This window comes from Pseudorasbora parva, chromosome 6 (genome assembly GCF_024679245.1).
Source record: "Pseudorasbora parva isolate DD20220531a chromosome 6, ASM2467924v1, whole genome shotgun sequence".
NCBI classification, from domain to species: domain Eukaryota; kingdom Metazoa; phylum Chordata; class Actinopteri; order Cypriniformes; family Gobionidae; genus Pseudorasbora; species Pseudorasbora parva.
In genome coordinates, this window is record NC_090177.1 from 35,718,308 (window position 1) to 35,735,623 (window position 17,316).

At 36.1% G+C, this 17,316-nt stretch overlaps 1 protein-coding gene across 2 annotated transcripts in view; it reads right to left on the reverse strand.

Moving 5' to 3' along the window:
• Positions 1 to 6,865, reverse strand: part of LOC137078948 (protein sel-1 homolog 3-like) — a 48,929-nt gene extending 42,064 nt beyond the window's left edge. The window contains exons 1-3 of one of the 2 annotated variants that reach the window (XM_067446806.1): positions 6,718 to 6,865; positions 4,098 to 4,626; positions 3,278 to 3,404 (exon numbers count right to left, since the gene is read on the reverse strand). In XM_067446806.1, the coding sequence (XP_067302907.1) occupies positions 3,278 to 3,404; positions 4,098 to 4,626; positions 6,718 to 6,810 (749 nt within the window). In that variant the 5' untranslated portion in view covers positions 6,811 to 6,865. The remainder of the gene's footprint in view (positions 1 to 3,277; positions 3,405 to 4,097; positions 4,627 to 6,717) is intronic. The other variant, XM_067446805.1, reaches the window with a different exon arrangement.
• Positions 6,866 to 17,316: the final 10,451 nt, after the last annotated feature.

Sequence of the window (17,316 nt, forward strand, 5' to 3'; positions counted from 1 at the left end):
GGTATATTTCTTGAGGCTTCGAGTGCACACTAGACACCTGCTGGTCAATGCACAAATGGTGCTTAAAAATGGTCAGGACTGTGACAGTGATATATATATATATATATATATATATATATATATATATATATATATATATATATATATATATATATATATATATATATATATATAGACAAGACACACCCACTTTTTACGACCAATGTACGACCATAAACTTTCATATATTTTTAATTTATTGCACTACAACTGAAATATTTCAGGTCTTTTATTGTTTTAATACTGATGATTTTGGCATACAGCCAAGCGGCAATCTCCCGCGATCTCTTTTGAAGCCAATACGGAAGTAATGTAAGCTGCAATTTCTTAACTGGCCTCTAGGGACAGGCTCCAGAAGGGAGCAGAATCTCATTGAGCCCCATGTTAAAATTCTCAACTTTAAAGCAGAAAAAAACATGTTTACAGCCTGGTACGAATTGTGGTTTTGGCTTATAAGGCTAATTTTGATCTTCATGACAACTGTGAGGGGGGTGAATTTTTTTATAACTCATTTGTTTATGTTATATAAAGCCTTAAAGGTCTGCATAATTAAGGGCGTGGTTACAAGTGGATAGCCATTTATCTGCCGTCTATAGTCATTGCGTCACCTCAGCTGTGCTTTTTGCCCATTTTCTGTTATCCGGGAGTGACACATGATGACTCTCTCACAAGATGGCAATATTTTTTTACAGTCTATGCATACAGCTCATGAAAACCCAAAATTCCTATCTCAAAAAATTGGCATATTTCATCTGACCAATAAAAGAAAAGTGTTTTTAATACAAAAAAAGTAAACCTTCGAATAATTATGTTCAGTTATGCACTCAATAGTTGGTCGGGAATCCTTTTGCAGAAATGACTGCTTCAATGCGGCGTGGCATGGAGGCAATCAGCCTGTGGCACTGCTGAGGTGTTATGGAGGCCCAGGATGCTTCAATAGCGGCCTTAAGCTCATCCAGAGTGTTGGGTCTTGACACTGGACTTCAGGCATTTTGGCATTTCCTTCTTCCCAGTCTTCCTCCAGACTCTGGCACCTTGATTTCCGAATGACATGCAAACTTTGCTTTCATCCGAAAAAAGTACTTTGGACCACTGAGCAACAGTCCAGTGCTGCTTCTCTGTAGCCCAAAGTGTCTTGACCTGGGGAATGCGGCACCTGTAGCCCATTTCCTGCACACGCCTGTGCACGGTGGCTCTGGATGTTTCTACTCCAGACTCAATCCACTTCTTCCGCAGGTCCCCCAAGGTCTGGAATCGGTCCTTCTCCACAATCTTCCTCAGGGTCCACTCACCTCTTCTCGTTGTGTGGCGTTTTTTGCCACACGTTTTCCTTCCCACAGACTTCCCACTGAGGTGCCTTGATACAGCACTCTGGGAACAGCCTATTCGTTCAGAAATATCTTTCTGTGTCTTACCCTCTCGCTTAAGGGTGTCGATGATGGCCTTCTGGACAGCAGTCAGGTCGGCAGTCTTACCCATGATTGCGGTTTTGAGTAATGAACCAGGCTGGGAGTTTTTAAAAGCCTCAGGAATCTTTTGCAGGTGTTTAGAGTTAATTAGTTGATTCAGATGATTAGGTTAATAGCTCGTTTAGAGAGCCTTTTCATGATATGCAATTTTTTTGGTTTTCATGAGCTGTATGCCAAAATCATCAGTATTAAAACAATAAAAGACCTGAAATATTTCAGTTGGAGTGCAATGAATCTAAAATATATGAAAGTAAAATTTGTATCATTACATTATGAAAAATAAGGAACTTTACCACAATATGCTAATTTTTTGAGCAGGACCTGTATTAATGAATCATTCATGTATTTATGCTCAGTGTTTCATAATTTTGTAACTGGGGAGTACTTTTGTTTTACAGAGGGAAATGGAGTTCTTTAGATTGGGTGGACTTGAGAGAGGGCAGTGGTAGTGCTTGTGCAGTTTGACACGTTATATAGTCGAAGCATCCCTCCAAAAGTGAACCCTTTCTTGAAGCGCTGCACTCAAACGAGGCTTCGAACGTCATCAGTGACGTCACATCACTAAAACAATACAAGCCTCGATACGGAGCTCCGGTGAGAGGTGCCTGACGTTCTCGACACACGCTTCGAAGCCTCGGTATCAGGCGTAACATCACTACTGGGTGGTTTTTAAAACATTGTTGTAGAGTGTTGCTAAGGTGTTATTAGTGTTTTCTATGGCATTTCCATGTTGGTAAAACATTTTGGGTGATAGCAGAGGTGTTGCCAGGTTCTTAATAAGGTCCTCCAAGTTGTTTTGTATGAAATTGCAAAGGTGTTTCTAAAGTACTCTGAGTGGTGACTAGGATGTTGCTAGGCTGTTCTGGGTGGTCTCTAGGCCATTGCTAGGGTGTTATGAGTAGTGGCTATGGTTGTGATATAGACAGTGTATGCAAAGACGTTTCTAGGGTGTTGCTAAGCTATTCTAAGTTGTAACTAGGGTGTTACTAGGCTGTTCTGAATGGTCTCTAGGCCATTGCTAAGGTGTTATGAGTAGTGGCTAGGGTTTTTCTATAGGCAGTGTACACAAATATATTTCTAAGGTGTTGCTAAGGTATTCTAAGTGATTACTATGATGTTGCTAGGCTCTTCTGGGTGGTCTCTAGGGCATTGCAACGGATCTTTGCTAAGGTGTTATGAGTGGTCGTTTTGGTGGTGCAATTGAGTCGACAATATTCACAAAGACATTTCTAGAGTATTGCTAAGCTATTCTAACTGATAACTAGGGTGTTGCTAGGCTGTTCTAGCTGGTCTCTGGATTCTAGGCCATTGCTTGGATGTTTGCAAGTGGCTATTGTGTTGCTATAGACAGTGTAAGCAAATATGTGTTATGTTTCTAGGGTATTGCTAAGATTTTTATGGGTGGTTACTAGGCTGTTGCTAAGCACTTTTCTAAATTATCTTTTTTTCCTGGTTGGATGATTAAACAGAAAAACTCATGGTTACATTTCAGGAGGGACCAGAGCCATACCTAAAGATCAAAATATCACAGATACTTAAGCCAATAAAGCCAATAAGCAACCACCTGGTCCTTAACTAAACTCTGTAAGACAGTGGACCTCAAGGCCCAGAGATGAGAAACCTTAACCACCTAGGTCACCCAGTATATGGGCTTTAGATGTACCTAATCCATTTTTTTTTTTACCTCCACCTCCCAAATAAAAAGCTTTGTTTTTATTAACAAAAAGTAGCAAGGTGTTTTAATGAAGCATCTTGAAAGCAAGTCTGACCTTGGCTGTTTGAGAGCGAGGGTGCGTCTCCTTTCTAGATCTCTGTTTTTGAAGGGTAAAAATGTGTGTATCACCCCAAACCTCTCACCGGTACTGGCAAATGGAAAAGTAAGGATATCCACAGTGTCTGGAAAGGCATGAATGATCAGATAAATGATTCAACAGTTTTTGTGAGTATAATCTGCTATTGATGCAGTATCTTCAAAACAACCTAAACTAGTTCTCTCTGGGGGGTTTTCCTCACCATCATGTCTTTTTTTAATGGAACACAAGTGACAATGACAGTTCAGCGTGACCCAGTTGTCTGTTAAACTCTATAAAAAAGTCTGTGTTCAGACTTGATTGGGGAACAGACCAAATTTAATTGACTCAAGTGTTACCAAATCCATCAGAAGGATTTACTATCCAAAAAACCTCAAAAGCTTGACCTTAGTCATTACTAGTGGGTTACCATAAACTTCACTTTAGAATATTGATCAAAATAATTAGTAATACCTACTGAAGCATTTGGTAATACTTGAGTAATTACTAGTGGGTTACCATAAACTTTACTTTAGAATTAATAATACAATTACAGCGTCTTGTTAGTTTGTTAATATAGAATGTTAATATTGTGTTACTCATTTGTTCCTATATGTTCTAAAGTGCTACCTACATTTTTTAGTGAATAATGACTTTTTGTGTTCCATGGGAAAAATACTACAACATATGGGTTTGGAATGACATTAGGGTAAGGGTAAATCATAACATTAATTATTAACTTGTTGTTCTTTTTTTTTCTCCAAGTATTCTGATTGGTCAGTTAGGAGAGTGTCCCCACCTGACTCTTGTGAACATTTTCTCACAGTATCTTTGGTCAGCTGCCATATCAGCCACGCACCCCATGAGACCGATCTTGTCTGTGGATATGCTGGACGTTGAGATGTTGGGAGTGTCCTCAAAAACAAAGATGTTCTTACAAGGGATTGGTCATATCCTCCAGCATGGCTGCCACCAGGTTCCCTTTTATCCAGATGAAGCAGCCAGGCCCTCAGCACCACATCACACGCCTCAAGTGGTCGCCTGACAAAAAAGTCTCTCCTGTACAGCACAGCTGGAGGAAACGCCAGAGGAACCTTTCTGGATCTAGGTTTTCCAAAACTCTTATGGTTAGTCCAGGTCCTTCTGTAGACTATCACTCCTGTCCTTGTTGGGGTGGAAATAATAATTTCGACACCAATTCGGCAGGCGGCAGAGCAGTTGTACTGGACCTGCACACTGCATTTGTCCATAACTCTGTCAGGAGCTTCTCCAAACTGTACAAAGTCTCCTTGAAGAGTCCTATCAGTGTCAGGAGACTCAGACCAAACCTTCAGAGAGACAGATTGATCACACTTCACATCTTCAGTATGACAAATTAGATGAATTTGATACATTTAGGCAAACAAATAAGACCCTATGAAATAACAATCCAGATCACATACTTGATTGATACACTGCCTGGCCAAAAAAAGTCACTGCTTGGATTTAAAATGCTAAAGCGTCAATGATTGGATCATTATTGCAGTGATTATTATGTTTTTATCATGTTATGTGTTCTGCAACAATTCTTCTAAACATAACTGGTGGAGTGTGTAGCTTTTCATTTCTTAAACAAGCATGTCTGAAGACACATCATGACCATATTCCAGGAGGACAATGCCAAGATTCATCAGCTCAAACTGTGAAAGAATGAAGAATCATTTTCACTCATCAATTGGCACCAAAAGTTGATGCCCCTCTTGATGGAAATAAATGTTGCAATGTGATTTCCATCAAGAGGTGCATCAGGGTTTGGTCAAGATCTTGTGTTCTCGATGAAAGAGTCCAGCACTCTGTAAAGTCTCCTCCAGCACATCCCAAAGACTTTTTATGAATTTAAGGTCTGGACTCAATTCATGAGTGAAAATGATTCTTCATTCTTTCACAGTTTGAGCTGATAAATCTTGCCATTGTCCTCCTGGAATATGGTCATGATGTGTCTTCAGACATGGTTGTTTAAGAAATGAAAAGCTACACAACCCATTAATTATGGTTAGAAGAACTGTTGCCAAAAATAAAACATGATAGAAACATAATAATTACTGCAATAATGATCCAATCATTGACTCTTAAGCATTTGCCTGTTCAAATCCAAACAGCAACTTCACTGTAAAAAATTATTTAGAAAAAAAGTTACCTGGTTGCCTTTAAATTTTGAGTTCATTGAAATTCAAATTTTGAGTTAATACAATGAACATTTTTTTTTGAGATTCGACAACCTTTATCCAAATATTATAAAAAGATTTTGTAAGCATATTGGGTAATTGTGTGTGTTGCAGTGAAACATACCAAATAGTGCTTTTTCATGATTTATCAACTTTTTTATGTGGTTCAAATACAATTCAATTTTGATTTTCTATTTATTAAACAAATTTCCTTCATTGTATCAACTCAATTTTTTTATTTCAATAAACTCAAAATTTTAAGGCAACCAGGTTACTTACTTTTTTTAAGTTAAACCAACAAAAAACAACCAATTTTTACAGTGTTCCTTCTTTTTTTTTTTTTACTTGGCAGTGTAGTTGACTGAAAAGTCAGGATCATATTTTACTCCCAAACAAACAAATGAATACATTTGCTTAAAGGAAATACTTATTTTATGGTCCTTTCTTTCCTTATTTCTTTCTTTTTACATTGAGATTTTTTGTGTGTATTTATTTAATATTTAAACAAATCATTTACACTCATAAAAGTTCCAAAAGGCCATTGAAAAAACATATTTGTTTCCCCAAAGAAAATGTGGTAAGAACATACCAGCTACTTCAGCTTCACATACAAATAAATCACTTCTTTCTTAAAAGTAACACATTTTTTGTTTTTGTGTGAAGAACATTTTAATGATTTAAAGAACATTAAGAACACTATACAGAGCCGAATCCATGGATGTTAAAGGTTCTTCATGAAACTATCAATGCCAATAAATAACCTTTATTTCATCCTCCTATCCAAGTTGTTGTTGTTATCTTTTATTTCATTATAGCAATAAGATTTTCCCACAGTACAATACGGATAATTTGGAATATGTGCTAATGTCACAATGGTGGAATAAATCATCAGGCCAACAGGGGTCATTATCTTTAAGCAAAATATAATTGTCTGTCTTTGTACTGGATTACAATAGCATTTACACTTCAGATAATAAAAATAAAAAAATACAGTGGTACATATTTGTTATTATGGTGCCACGGCAAAATGTGGTAAGAACATGGTAGCTACTTCAGCTTCACATACAAATAAATCCGTTCTTTCTTTGGATAACAACAATAACAGGCAAATAGAAATGTATGATTCATGACATTAAAGTAATTTTTAAATATGAAAGTGAAACTCGAGCAATTATGAAAGTTGCAAAGGGGTGAAAATAAAGTTGAGTGTCTTACCGGTGTGAGCAGAAGAGCTGTGCAGATGAAACTCAACACATCTCTCATCTTCAAACTCGACGCGCGATGTGTTGAAGCGGTAAGACGCAACATTCACAGGTGAGTATGACGCTAAAACTGTAGCTATTTACTGTCGTGACATGTTTCATTGAGCTCTTCCGTGTGTGAGCATGACAGGTGTGCGTGCGTGTGTGTGTGTGTGTGTGTGTGTGTGTCACTGTATACGCCCGGGCACACTCTCATTATGCGTGGACGCGCCTCATCTGCAATGCCAGCGACGCGACTGAAGAACGATATTGACAGTTCAAAACCCTTAAGCACTTGTTTTCACTTTTAAGAGAAATGTTGAGGTTAACGTTATCATGAAATTGTTGTTCTTCCATATCCCAGGAGGTCAAACTAAATGGTATATGAACTATTTTCATTTTCTATAAAGAACCTCTGTAAATAACATAAGGTCACACTTTAGATTAGGGTCCAAATCTCACTATTAAAGGGTTAATTTACCCACACATGAAAATCATCCCATTATTTACAGACCCTCAAGCCATCCTAAGTGTATATGACTTTCTTCTTTTAGCCAAACAAATTTTAAATATCCTGGCTCTTCCAAACCTTTATACTGGCAGTGAACGGTACCTGATATTTGAAGGCTAAAAAAGTGCATCCATCCATCATAAAAGTAATCCCTACAGGGGTTAAAAAAGGCCTTCTGAAGCGAAGCCATACATTTGTGTAAGAAAAATAACTTTATAAAATGTAATCACTGGCTTCCGGTAAGGGCTGTATATTCCCTCTTCTGCCAGAACTGTACTCATTTACGGCCGCTACTGGAATACAGTGATTATAGTTTATAAAATTATAAATATATTTTTTTCTTACACAAAGTCATGGCTTTGCTTCAGAAGGACTTTATGAACGACTGGGGCCATATAGATTTCTTTTATGATGCACTTTTTTGGAGCTTCAAAATCATAACCATCATTATAAAGCTTTGGAAGAGCCAGGGTGTATTTTTAATATAACTCTGATTGTGTTTGGCCGAAAGAAGAAATACATATGCGACTAGGATGGCTTAATTAGGGTGAATAAAATTTTTGTTTGAGTGGACTAGTATTTTACATTTAACTAAGACTTTTGCCAAAATAAACTCTTAATTACTGCTCATCAATAGTTTATAAGGTGTTAAATTTAAGAGATGTAGCATATGGCCAAGCAGAATAAGGCATTAATATAATAAACAGGCATATATATATATATATACATACACACACACACACACACTCACACACACACACACACACACACACACACACACACACACACACACACACACACACACACTCACCTAAAGGATTATTAGGAACACCTGTTCAATTTCTCATTAATGCAATTATCTAATCAACCAATCACACTTCAATGAATTTAGGGCTGTGGTCCTGGTCAAGACAATCTCCTGAACTCCAAACTGAATGTCAGAATGGGAAAGAAAAGTGATTTAAGCAATTTTGAGCGTGGCATGGTTGTTGGTGCCAGACGGGCCGGTTTGAGTATTTCACAATCTGCTCAGTTACTGGGATTTTCACGCACAACCATTTCTAGGGTTTACAAAGAATGGTGTGAAAAGGGAAAAACATCCAGTATGCTGCAGTCCTGTGGGCGAAAATGCCTTTTTGTGGCTAGAGGTCAGAGGAGAATGGGCCGACTGATTTAAGCTGATAGAACCGGGTACCACTCATCTCCACTACAAATAGGAAAAAGAGGCTACAATTTGCACGAGCTCACCACAATTGGACAGTTGAAGACTGGAAAAATGTTGCCTGGTCTGATGAGTCTCGATTTCTGTTGAGACATTCAGATGGAGTCAGAATTTGGCGTAAACAGAATGAGAACATGGACCCATCTTGCCTTGACACCACTGTGCAGGCTGGTGGTGGTGGTGTAATGGTGTGGGGGATGTTTTCTTGGCACACTTTAGGCTCCTTAGTGCCAATTGGGCATTGTTAAAATGCCACGGCAGTAGTAATAGGATCCGGCTTATGACAAAAAGATTTATGGCTTTGACCTTTTGACCTTTTGCCCGATTGAACTTCCGGGGTCACGGTCATGGAGGGGGTTCCGGTATGATTTATGACGTGACCTTTTGACCTTCTGGGGGTTCATGGGGATTACGGGTATAATTTATGACGTGCCCTTTGACCTTCCGGGGTTGATGGGGATTACCGGTGTAATATATAATGTTTTGACAGATGTTTTTATTCTTTGAAGTGGGTATGATATATTTGTGACGGAAAGTTTTTATCCTTTGAAGAGGGTATAATATATGATGTTTTGAAGTCGTTAATAATATATGAAGTCGTTAATAATGATAATATATGTTGTTTTTTATCCTTTGAAGAGGGTATGATATATATTTGTGACGGAAAGTTTTTATCCTTTGAAGTTCCGGCTATCAGGACCCTCCTCCTCCTCCTCCTCCTCATACCATATTATGTTGATGCTGTGCTGTGAAGTGTATCTCACACAAGCCTTCTCTGTTAAGCCTTATATGTTTTAAAATAATATAAACGAAAATCTTCCCCACAAAAGTTGAATGTTTATAAAAATAGCTTAATAAAAAACCCTGAACCAACCATTTCAGTTTTAAATAAAATGGAGTCACAAAAATTGCAAATTGTATCAAAAAGTGTTTATAGAGTCGAAGTAAAAAACACACTGGTTATAAAGCAATACAATGTATGAAACGGTTCACACAAAATCATTTAGAGATATTATTTAGTAATATTTAGACAGTCTGCATCTAACATTCCACATCTTTTAAAAACAAAAGTTCCCATACATTTAGGCATCCTATTTCCTGAATGTCTCCCGAAGCAGCCTCTCTTACCCATGGGCTGGGGTGTGTGGGTGTGTATTCCTGACACCTTGTTGCCATCCGCTTCAGATCTCGCCTAATATATGGCAAAATTCGTCCCTTTTGTAACGTACCTCATCTGTTGGAGTTGGACTATAAGGCCTCACAGGTCACGATACGCATTAAATGTTTATAGAGTTGAAGAAAAAACACACTGCTTATGAAGCAACGCAATGTTCACAAAAATCATCTAGAGATATTATTTAGTAATATCATAATCATAATATTTAGAGAGTCTGCATCTAACTTTCCACATCTTTTAAAAAATAATTAAATAACAAATTAATTAATATAATTTATAAGCTGTTTTGCGCATGGGTCAAATTTTGATCAGGGGAATACCTGAAACGCACACGCGCACACACACACACACACGGTAATTGGTTCTATAAAATTAACTTTTCTCTATTTTAAATGAATAAAAACAAATGTTACTCAAATTATTTGAACACTTTTAGTTATAGTTTTAGCAAAATATAATAATAAATATAAAAATAAATAAATATAAAAATACCTTTAATTTTTAGAGAGTTGAAGAAGATAAAAAGCAAATAGTTTAAGCCAAAACACCCTCCGATCCTCCCAGAGTACTCCACTATGAAATGAATGCTTCAGACCCTCTCTGGACGGGAGGGGTTAGAGCTGAGACTCATGTCACAGCACATGTTAAGTTTGTCTGCCAATGCCTTTCCAGAGCCAATATTTTGTTTGTACTAATTTTCTTTCAAAGTATAATCTTTAAAGTTTAAATGAGATCTAAAGCCAATCTTTAAAGTTTAAAAAAAGTCATATGTTCTTTATCTTGCTATAAGACATCCGTATAAGATCTGATGCCACATTGTAGGAATGATTTTCCTTAAATTCAACCTAAAGTATATTCTTACTAAAATCGTGTGTTCAAAAACTTTAGCTTTTTTAAAATATAAAATCTTAGATCTTATTTCTACAAATATTCAAATCAGGTCTTAAACGATTAACCTTGTATGAACCTCATGCTATGAAACACATCGACAAAGTTTGTCATCTGTGGTCAAAGACACAGCATTAGTAACGTTTAATTTTACTCGTCTTATGTCTAAGCACGATCTTTAAATAATAACCGGTCATATCTTATACTACTACTACAATAGTCCAACATTTTATGGTAGCCGTGATCTAGGATTGTAAGTCGCATATGATTTTTATTTTCTTGCATCTTCCAAACTGGTCTTCATCAGTTTGGAAACATACCCTTTACATAAAATATACTATCAGTTATCTACTCAAAATGCATAGAATTTTGAAAATGTAATGTTCATGTATGTTGTTGAGACAGTTTGTCTGTTGGACAGCATGAACAGACTTTGGAGAGAGCGGATGACGCTAGGAGGGAGATTGCCCTTTGACCCCAACGATTTTGCAGGCCCTGCAAGGTAGTCATTCATTTCAGTTGTTATTCACCAAAACAGCACAGAGTGAATCTTTAACATTTAAAATTGTGCATAAAAACCTTACAATTAAACTTACATTTAAAGATGGTACATGTCCCATGGATCTATATTTTACTTTTCTTAGTACTTTTCAAAGTTTCAATATCAATTAAACTCCTAGTTGACAATAATGTTTGCCGCAATGCACACAACTGTAAGATACACTACATATGTAAGATAGCAAAATAAAACACTGTATGACACTAGTTTAAAATTTGAAGAAAAAGTTTACCAAATGCATCTACATATCCGGCGTGTTCTGACACAAAGCCGTTAATTGGTACGTTTTGTTTTATAAAATGTACTTTTCCTATTTCTGCAAAGTTTCATGCTACTTTTCCTAGCCTGATAAAAATGTAGTTAATACATTGTGAAACAAGACAATCACGCTACCAAATACATTTGATTTTAAGAAAAAGCAATGTTTTAAAATACAACTAAACAAGATTATTTTCTCTTTTGACAAACTATTAGAAAAAATACTTTCTCTGTGATGTTGGAATAGACCTAGGTCTTTTTTAAGTATCACATCAGGCATGTTACAATCATGCGGTACAATGATCCAGATGAAGCTTCTTATCAAACAAAGACAATTATATTTATCTTTCACTTGTGAATATTTGTACGCTACTATCACACTTACCATTTTTAATAGTCTTTACTATTGCCTTACGCATCCCAATCCAGCTAAGTAATGCGTTATTTCAACTGTTTATGTCTTTTTCCTTTATTATTTTTGGCACAATTGAATCGATATCGATTAAAGCTTATCGGCATTGCTTCTTCCCTATACGGATACAATCCAAACATGTTCTTTGTAGGAATTATGTGGGACACAAAACTCTGCGTAAATTCAAGAGGCCTAGAGTAAGAAAGCAGTGACATTGTATAAGAAAAAGTGTCTGCTTTATTGCGATACGCATTTTTTCCCCCATTGCCTATTCTTAGTCGTATGATCGAGATTACTGTTCACATTTTATTTGCCCGGCGGTATTTGTTTTTAGGTAAAGATTCCTATCTGGTCGTTGTCAGTGCAAGTTTGTGCAAATCATTTTAAGCATTTTTACTAAACGTCTGACTAAACTTATTTGTTTTCTTTTGACAAACCTACATTTCAAACGATTCACCTCCAATGTTCCACAACCACAGGGAAAACATTTTGTTTTGCAACACTCCTGAAACCTAATCTTAGTGAATTTTTCTCACCTAGAACACAAAACTTTGTTCACCAAACAAGTACGTTTTACACATGTTGACTATTTAACTATTTTTGTAGGTATCATGACATTTTAGAGGAATTACTAAAAGATTAAAACACCAAGAATCACAATGTTTGTTGATGATGTGATTGTCATATTTAGTTACATTTCAGATGACCGTTTTGTTTGTTGAAATTTTTTGGCAAAGGCTCTTCTTTGAGCACCATCAACATTATAGGAATAAATGAAAATTAAGAAATGACACGACAGTCTTTCTATTTGACAGTGTTTGACTAAAGTGATATTTCTTTTACTGTCACTACAGTCTCAGTCTCATCTACGATGAGGAATCACATGAACCGTCACCGTGAAAAGTAAGTCTGCTGTTCTACAGCTGAAACATATACGCCTGTTGCATTCATTAAAGTTTGCGCTTGTTAAACAAAGTTAGACTCCTCTTATAAAGGTTATAGACACATTTTGAACATTAGCCTTATACGCGTTTTATCCATGCACAAATCTCTATGTAATTCGAGAAGTACATTTACGAAAGTATCATTTTATAATCAATTTAGGAAAAAAACATTCACAAGCAATTGTGAAAGTTTGTTATTTTGGATTTGTAAATAATGACTTTTAGTACTCCACCAGATAGGCATGAGGTTTAGATGATTTTAAATGTGTGACCAAACTCTTCTTTTGACAAACCAACATTTCAAATTATGTAACGAATCGTTTCTTTCAACATCCCACTTGACATTAAAGATTGTGACGTGTCGTCAACTATCATCGACATCTGACCCTGACGTCCGACACATCGGTTGTAATAAACAAGATGTGCTAAAAATTCCATCTGATTTGTTAGCGGGATAATACCGCATCAACATAACCTGTTCCTGTTTTAGGTTCTAGGTCAATTCAAGCATAATCTTTATGCAACAATTAGTACGCGTGCACAATTTACCACAAATGTTTACCGCGGATAAGATAAGAGACATTCAGCTACAATGAAATCATAATACAGAAATCCTTTCTTCTGATCTATTGTAAAAGTTTGTAAAGTAGATTTTTCCCTGCCAGTAGAGGACAGTTTTACATTTTGTTTCGAAGACTACACTTTGAGCAGAGTCAAACAGGCATAATACAGCATTAAAAAAATTAAACTATGTTATTTTAGGGGGTCTGTCTGCATAATGCATCAACATGAATAGCGAGTCTTGATCTTTTTGAAATATTACGTTTACCATCCACAGAACAGGGGTTAGAAGCCGTGACATGATTAATCTCACTGAGTGTGTTAAAGCGGCTGGTGTTTTATGGCTATCGAAAGCACCACATTCTTGTTAGTCACATCAAAGCTACAGCCCCTACCTACATAATTTAGTAGGCCTATTTAAAGAAGTTAGGAAACGGTCTGCAACTCTAGCGTTACAATGACTACTGAAACATCTTTGGTGGGTGTAACACCGACAAGAAGTTCTGTTGAAACGGTAGAAAACCTTCCTTACGCACTACAGAAAAAACAGAGGATCCACTTGACCAAGTTTCTTCATGAAGATGAAGATTTTGTCAAACAGGAATTTCTGCTAGGTGACGTTTATATCGGTGGGTTTGTTTTTGACAAGACATCACACACGGTCAAACTCTACGCCATGGAATTTTTTGAAGAAGAACTTACATCGGAGACACCTTGTGTGCTTTTCTCCGCTAAAGACTGGTCATTTTTCTACAACCGTGTTTGGAGCGATCTTAATGGGGTTGCTAGTAAAACCTATTACATAAACGAATGGGATGGAGCGACGCCCAATGTGAGGTACAAGGTGACAAAGGACAGTAAGGAACCAAAGCCTGATGATTATGTACTCGTATCAACCTGCAGGAACAAGACACTACATGAACAAAACCGCCTTAAGTTGCGTAAATGTTATGAGGAGGCTGAAATTCGAAATTCAAAGTATTGGCTTCAAAGCAGCAGTGATTCCGACTCTGATAATGACTTCCCAATTCCAGAGGACTACCCTTTCGAATGCTGTACAAAGAGTCTTGTCCTCTTGTGGAGTGACATGCCTATGCTGCACAGCACCTTTTCACTAATAGACATGTTCTTTAAGCTGAGTTATATGTTGAGTGATACTGAATGATCAATCAATCAATCAATCAATCAGTATTGGCGTATTACATGGTTAAGTCCTTTGTATTGAAAATATTAATACGTTTCAGTAAAACCATGCAGTATTTTAGCAATTACATTGTAATTGTAATGTTCCTTGTTTTGTGTTACTTGACATTATATTAGTTTTTTTGTTTATTGGAACCAATTTCAATCCCCTCTATGTTACAAACTTAATAATAATTCACTCAAATTGTAGAATATTGTTTAAAATTGTTTGTATTTTTTGAAAAACATTAAAATTATTATTGATGTGTTACATAAAATATGCGCATTGTGTTTTAATTTTTCTTGAGACAAATCAATATGACTATGTCAGTAAAAGTCTTTAACTGAAAATATCATCTTAGCATTATCTTAAAAGTCTGCACAAAAAGAAATTTCAAGACTTTCTAATTTCTGGTTTTTGTTTTGTAAATCATAACTGGACTGCGTTACAATTATACACTTCTCTCTGGTGACATGTAGGACTTTTAACATGCGGGTACTTGCAGGACACAATCTGTAGGGGCATTTTCCAAAACTCTAATCACAATTCGCACAACGACCTTCTGTTTTTACCACACATTAACACAATCCATGTTGGTTTCACACAATATCCAGTCATTTAAAATAATTCTAAAATGCATACATTTTCTGTTCGCACATGCTTAGCCAATACCAAAAATCATGGTTTCTTCCGGTCTTATTTACAAATGCTTAAACAGTACGTCACAAATGAAGAGCTAATGGTCCAATCTTTAAATATAGTATAAAGCCTCTACTTCTGTAATAATACTGTTTGTAACAAGCTCAGACATTGTTCATAAAATAATCACAAATGATTGAACCTTTTATTTTTTAATAAACCGTTTCTGGACCTTGATACACTTAAGCTCTCTCCTAAAGTTGAAGAACAAGCTGCTCAAGCAAGCTCTTTGAAAAACAAGCTGCTTGGTTGACTTGTTTCTTTTTTTGTACTGTGAATGTTCATAGGCATTTATATGCCTTATTGACTTGCTTTTTTTAATTATTTACCCTGTGACATCTAAAATGTTCATTGTGTGCAACCTTTACACTTAAATTTCTATTAGTTGCATGTACTGCACATTATTTAATAACGAGGGTTGCCATCATTTGATAACTGTTTTGAAAAAATATTTTTACATTTTAAACATTTCAGAATTTCATTTCAGGTTTTTGTTAGTTTAAAAGGCTTTCCAAGTGTTCTGATACTGAGATTACACTATCTATGCATATAACTGCTAGTTCCAATATCTGTTTAATATGTCATTGAACGCTGATGTTTATCATCACTCAAGCTGTTTAAACCTTTCAACTGATTTCAGCTTGTTTTTCAAAGAGCTTGCTTGAGCAGCTTGTTCTTCAACTTTAGGAGAGAGCTTAAGTGTATCAAGGTCCAGAAACGGTTTATTAAAAAATAAAAGGTTCAATCATTTGTGATTATTTTATGAACAATGTCTGAGCTTGTTACAAACAGTATTATTACAGAAGTAGAGGCTTTATACTATATTTAAAGATTGGACCATTAGCTCTTCATTTGTGACGTACTGTTTAAGCATTTGTAAATAAGACCGGAAGAAACCATGATTTTTGGTATTGGCTAAGCATGTGCGAACAGAAAATGTATGCATTTTAGAATTATTTTAAATGACTGGATATTGTGTGAAACCAACATGGATTGTGTTAATGTGTGGTAAAAACAGAAGGTCGTTGTGCGAATTGTGATTAGAGTTTTGGAAAATGCCCCTACAGATTGTGTCCTGCAAGTACCCGCATGTTAAAAGTCCTACATGTCACCAGAGAGAAGTGTATAATTGTAACGCAGTCCAGTTATGATTTACAAAACAAAAACCAGAAATTAGAAAGTCTTGAAATTTCTTTTTGTGCAGACTTTTAAGATAATGCTAAGATGATATTTTCAGTTAAAGACTTTTACTGACATAGTCATATTGATTTGTCTCAAGAAAAATTAAAACACAATGCGCATATTTTATGTAACACATCAATAATAATTTTAATGTTTTTCAAAAAATACAAACAATTTTAAACAATATTCTACAATTTGAGTGAATTATTATTAAGTTTGTAACATAGAGGGGATTGAAATTGGTTCCAATAAACAAAAAAACTAATATAATGTCAAGTAACACAAAACAAGGAACATTACAATTACAATGTAATTGCTAAAATACTGCATGGTTTTACTGAAACGTATTAATATTTTCAATACAAAGGACTTAACCATGTAATACGCCAATACTGATTGATTGATTGATTGATTGATCATTCAGTATCACTCAACATATAACTCAGCTTAAAGAACATGTCTATTAGTGAAAAGGTGCTGTGCAGCATAGGCATGTCACTCCACAAGAGGACAAGACTCTTTGTACAGCATTCGAAAGGGTAGTCCTCTGGAATTGGGAAGTCATTATCAGAGTCGGAATCACTGCTGCTTTGAAGCCAATACTTTGAATTTCGAATTTCAGCCTCCTCATAACATTTACGCAACTTAAGGCGGTTTTGTTCATGTAGTGTCTTGTTCCTGCAGGTTGATACGAGTACATAATCATCAGGCTTTGGTTCCTTACTGTCCTTTGTCACCTTGTACCTCACATTGGGCGTCGCTCCATCCCATTCGTTTATGTAATAGGTTTTACTAGCAACCCCATTAAGATCGCTCCAAACACGGTTGTAGAAAAATGACCAGTCTTTAGCGGAGAAAAGCACACAAGGTGTCTCCGATGTAAGTTCTTCTTCAAAAAATTCCATGGCGTAGAGTTTGACCGTGTGTGATGTCTTGTCAAAAACAAACCCACCGATATAAACGTCACCTAGCAGAAA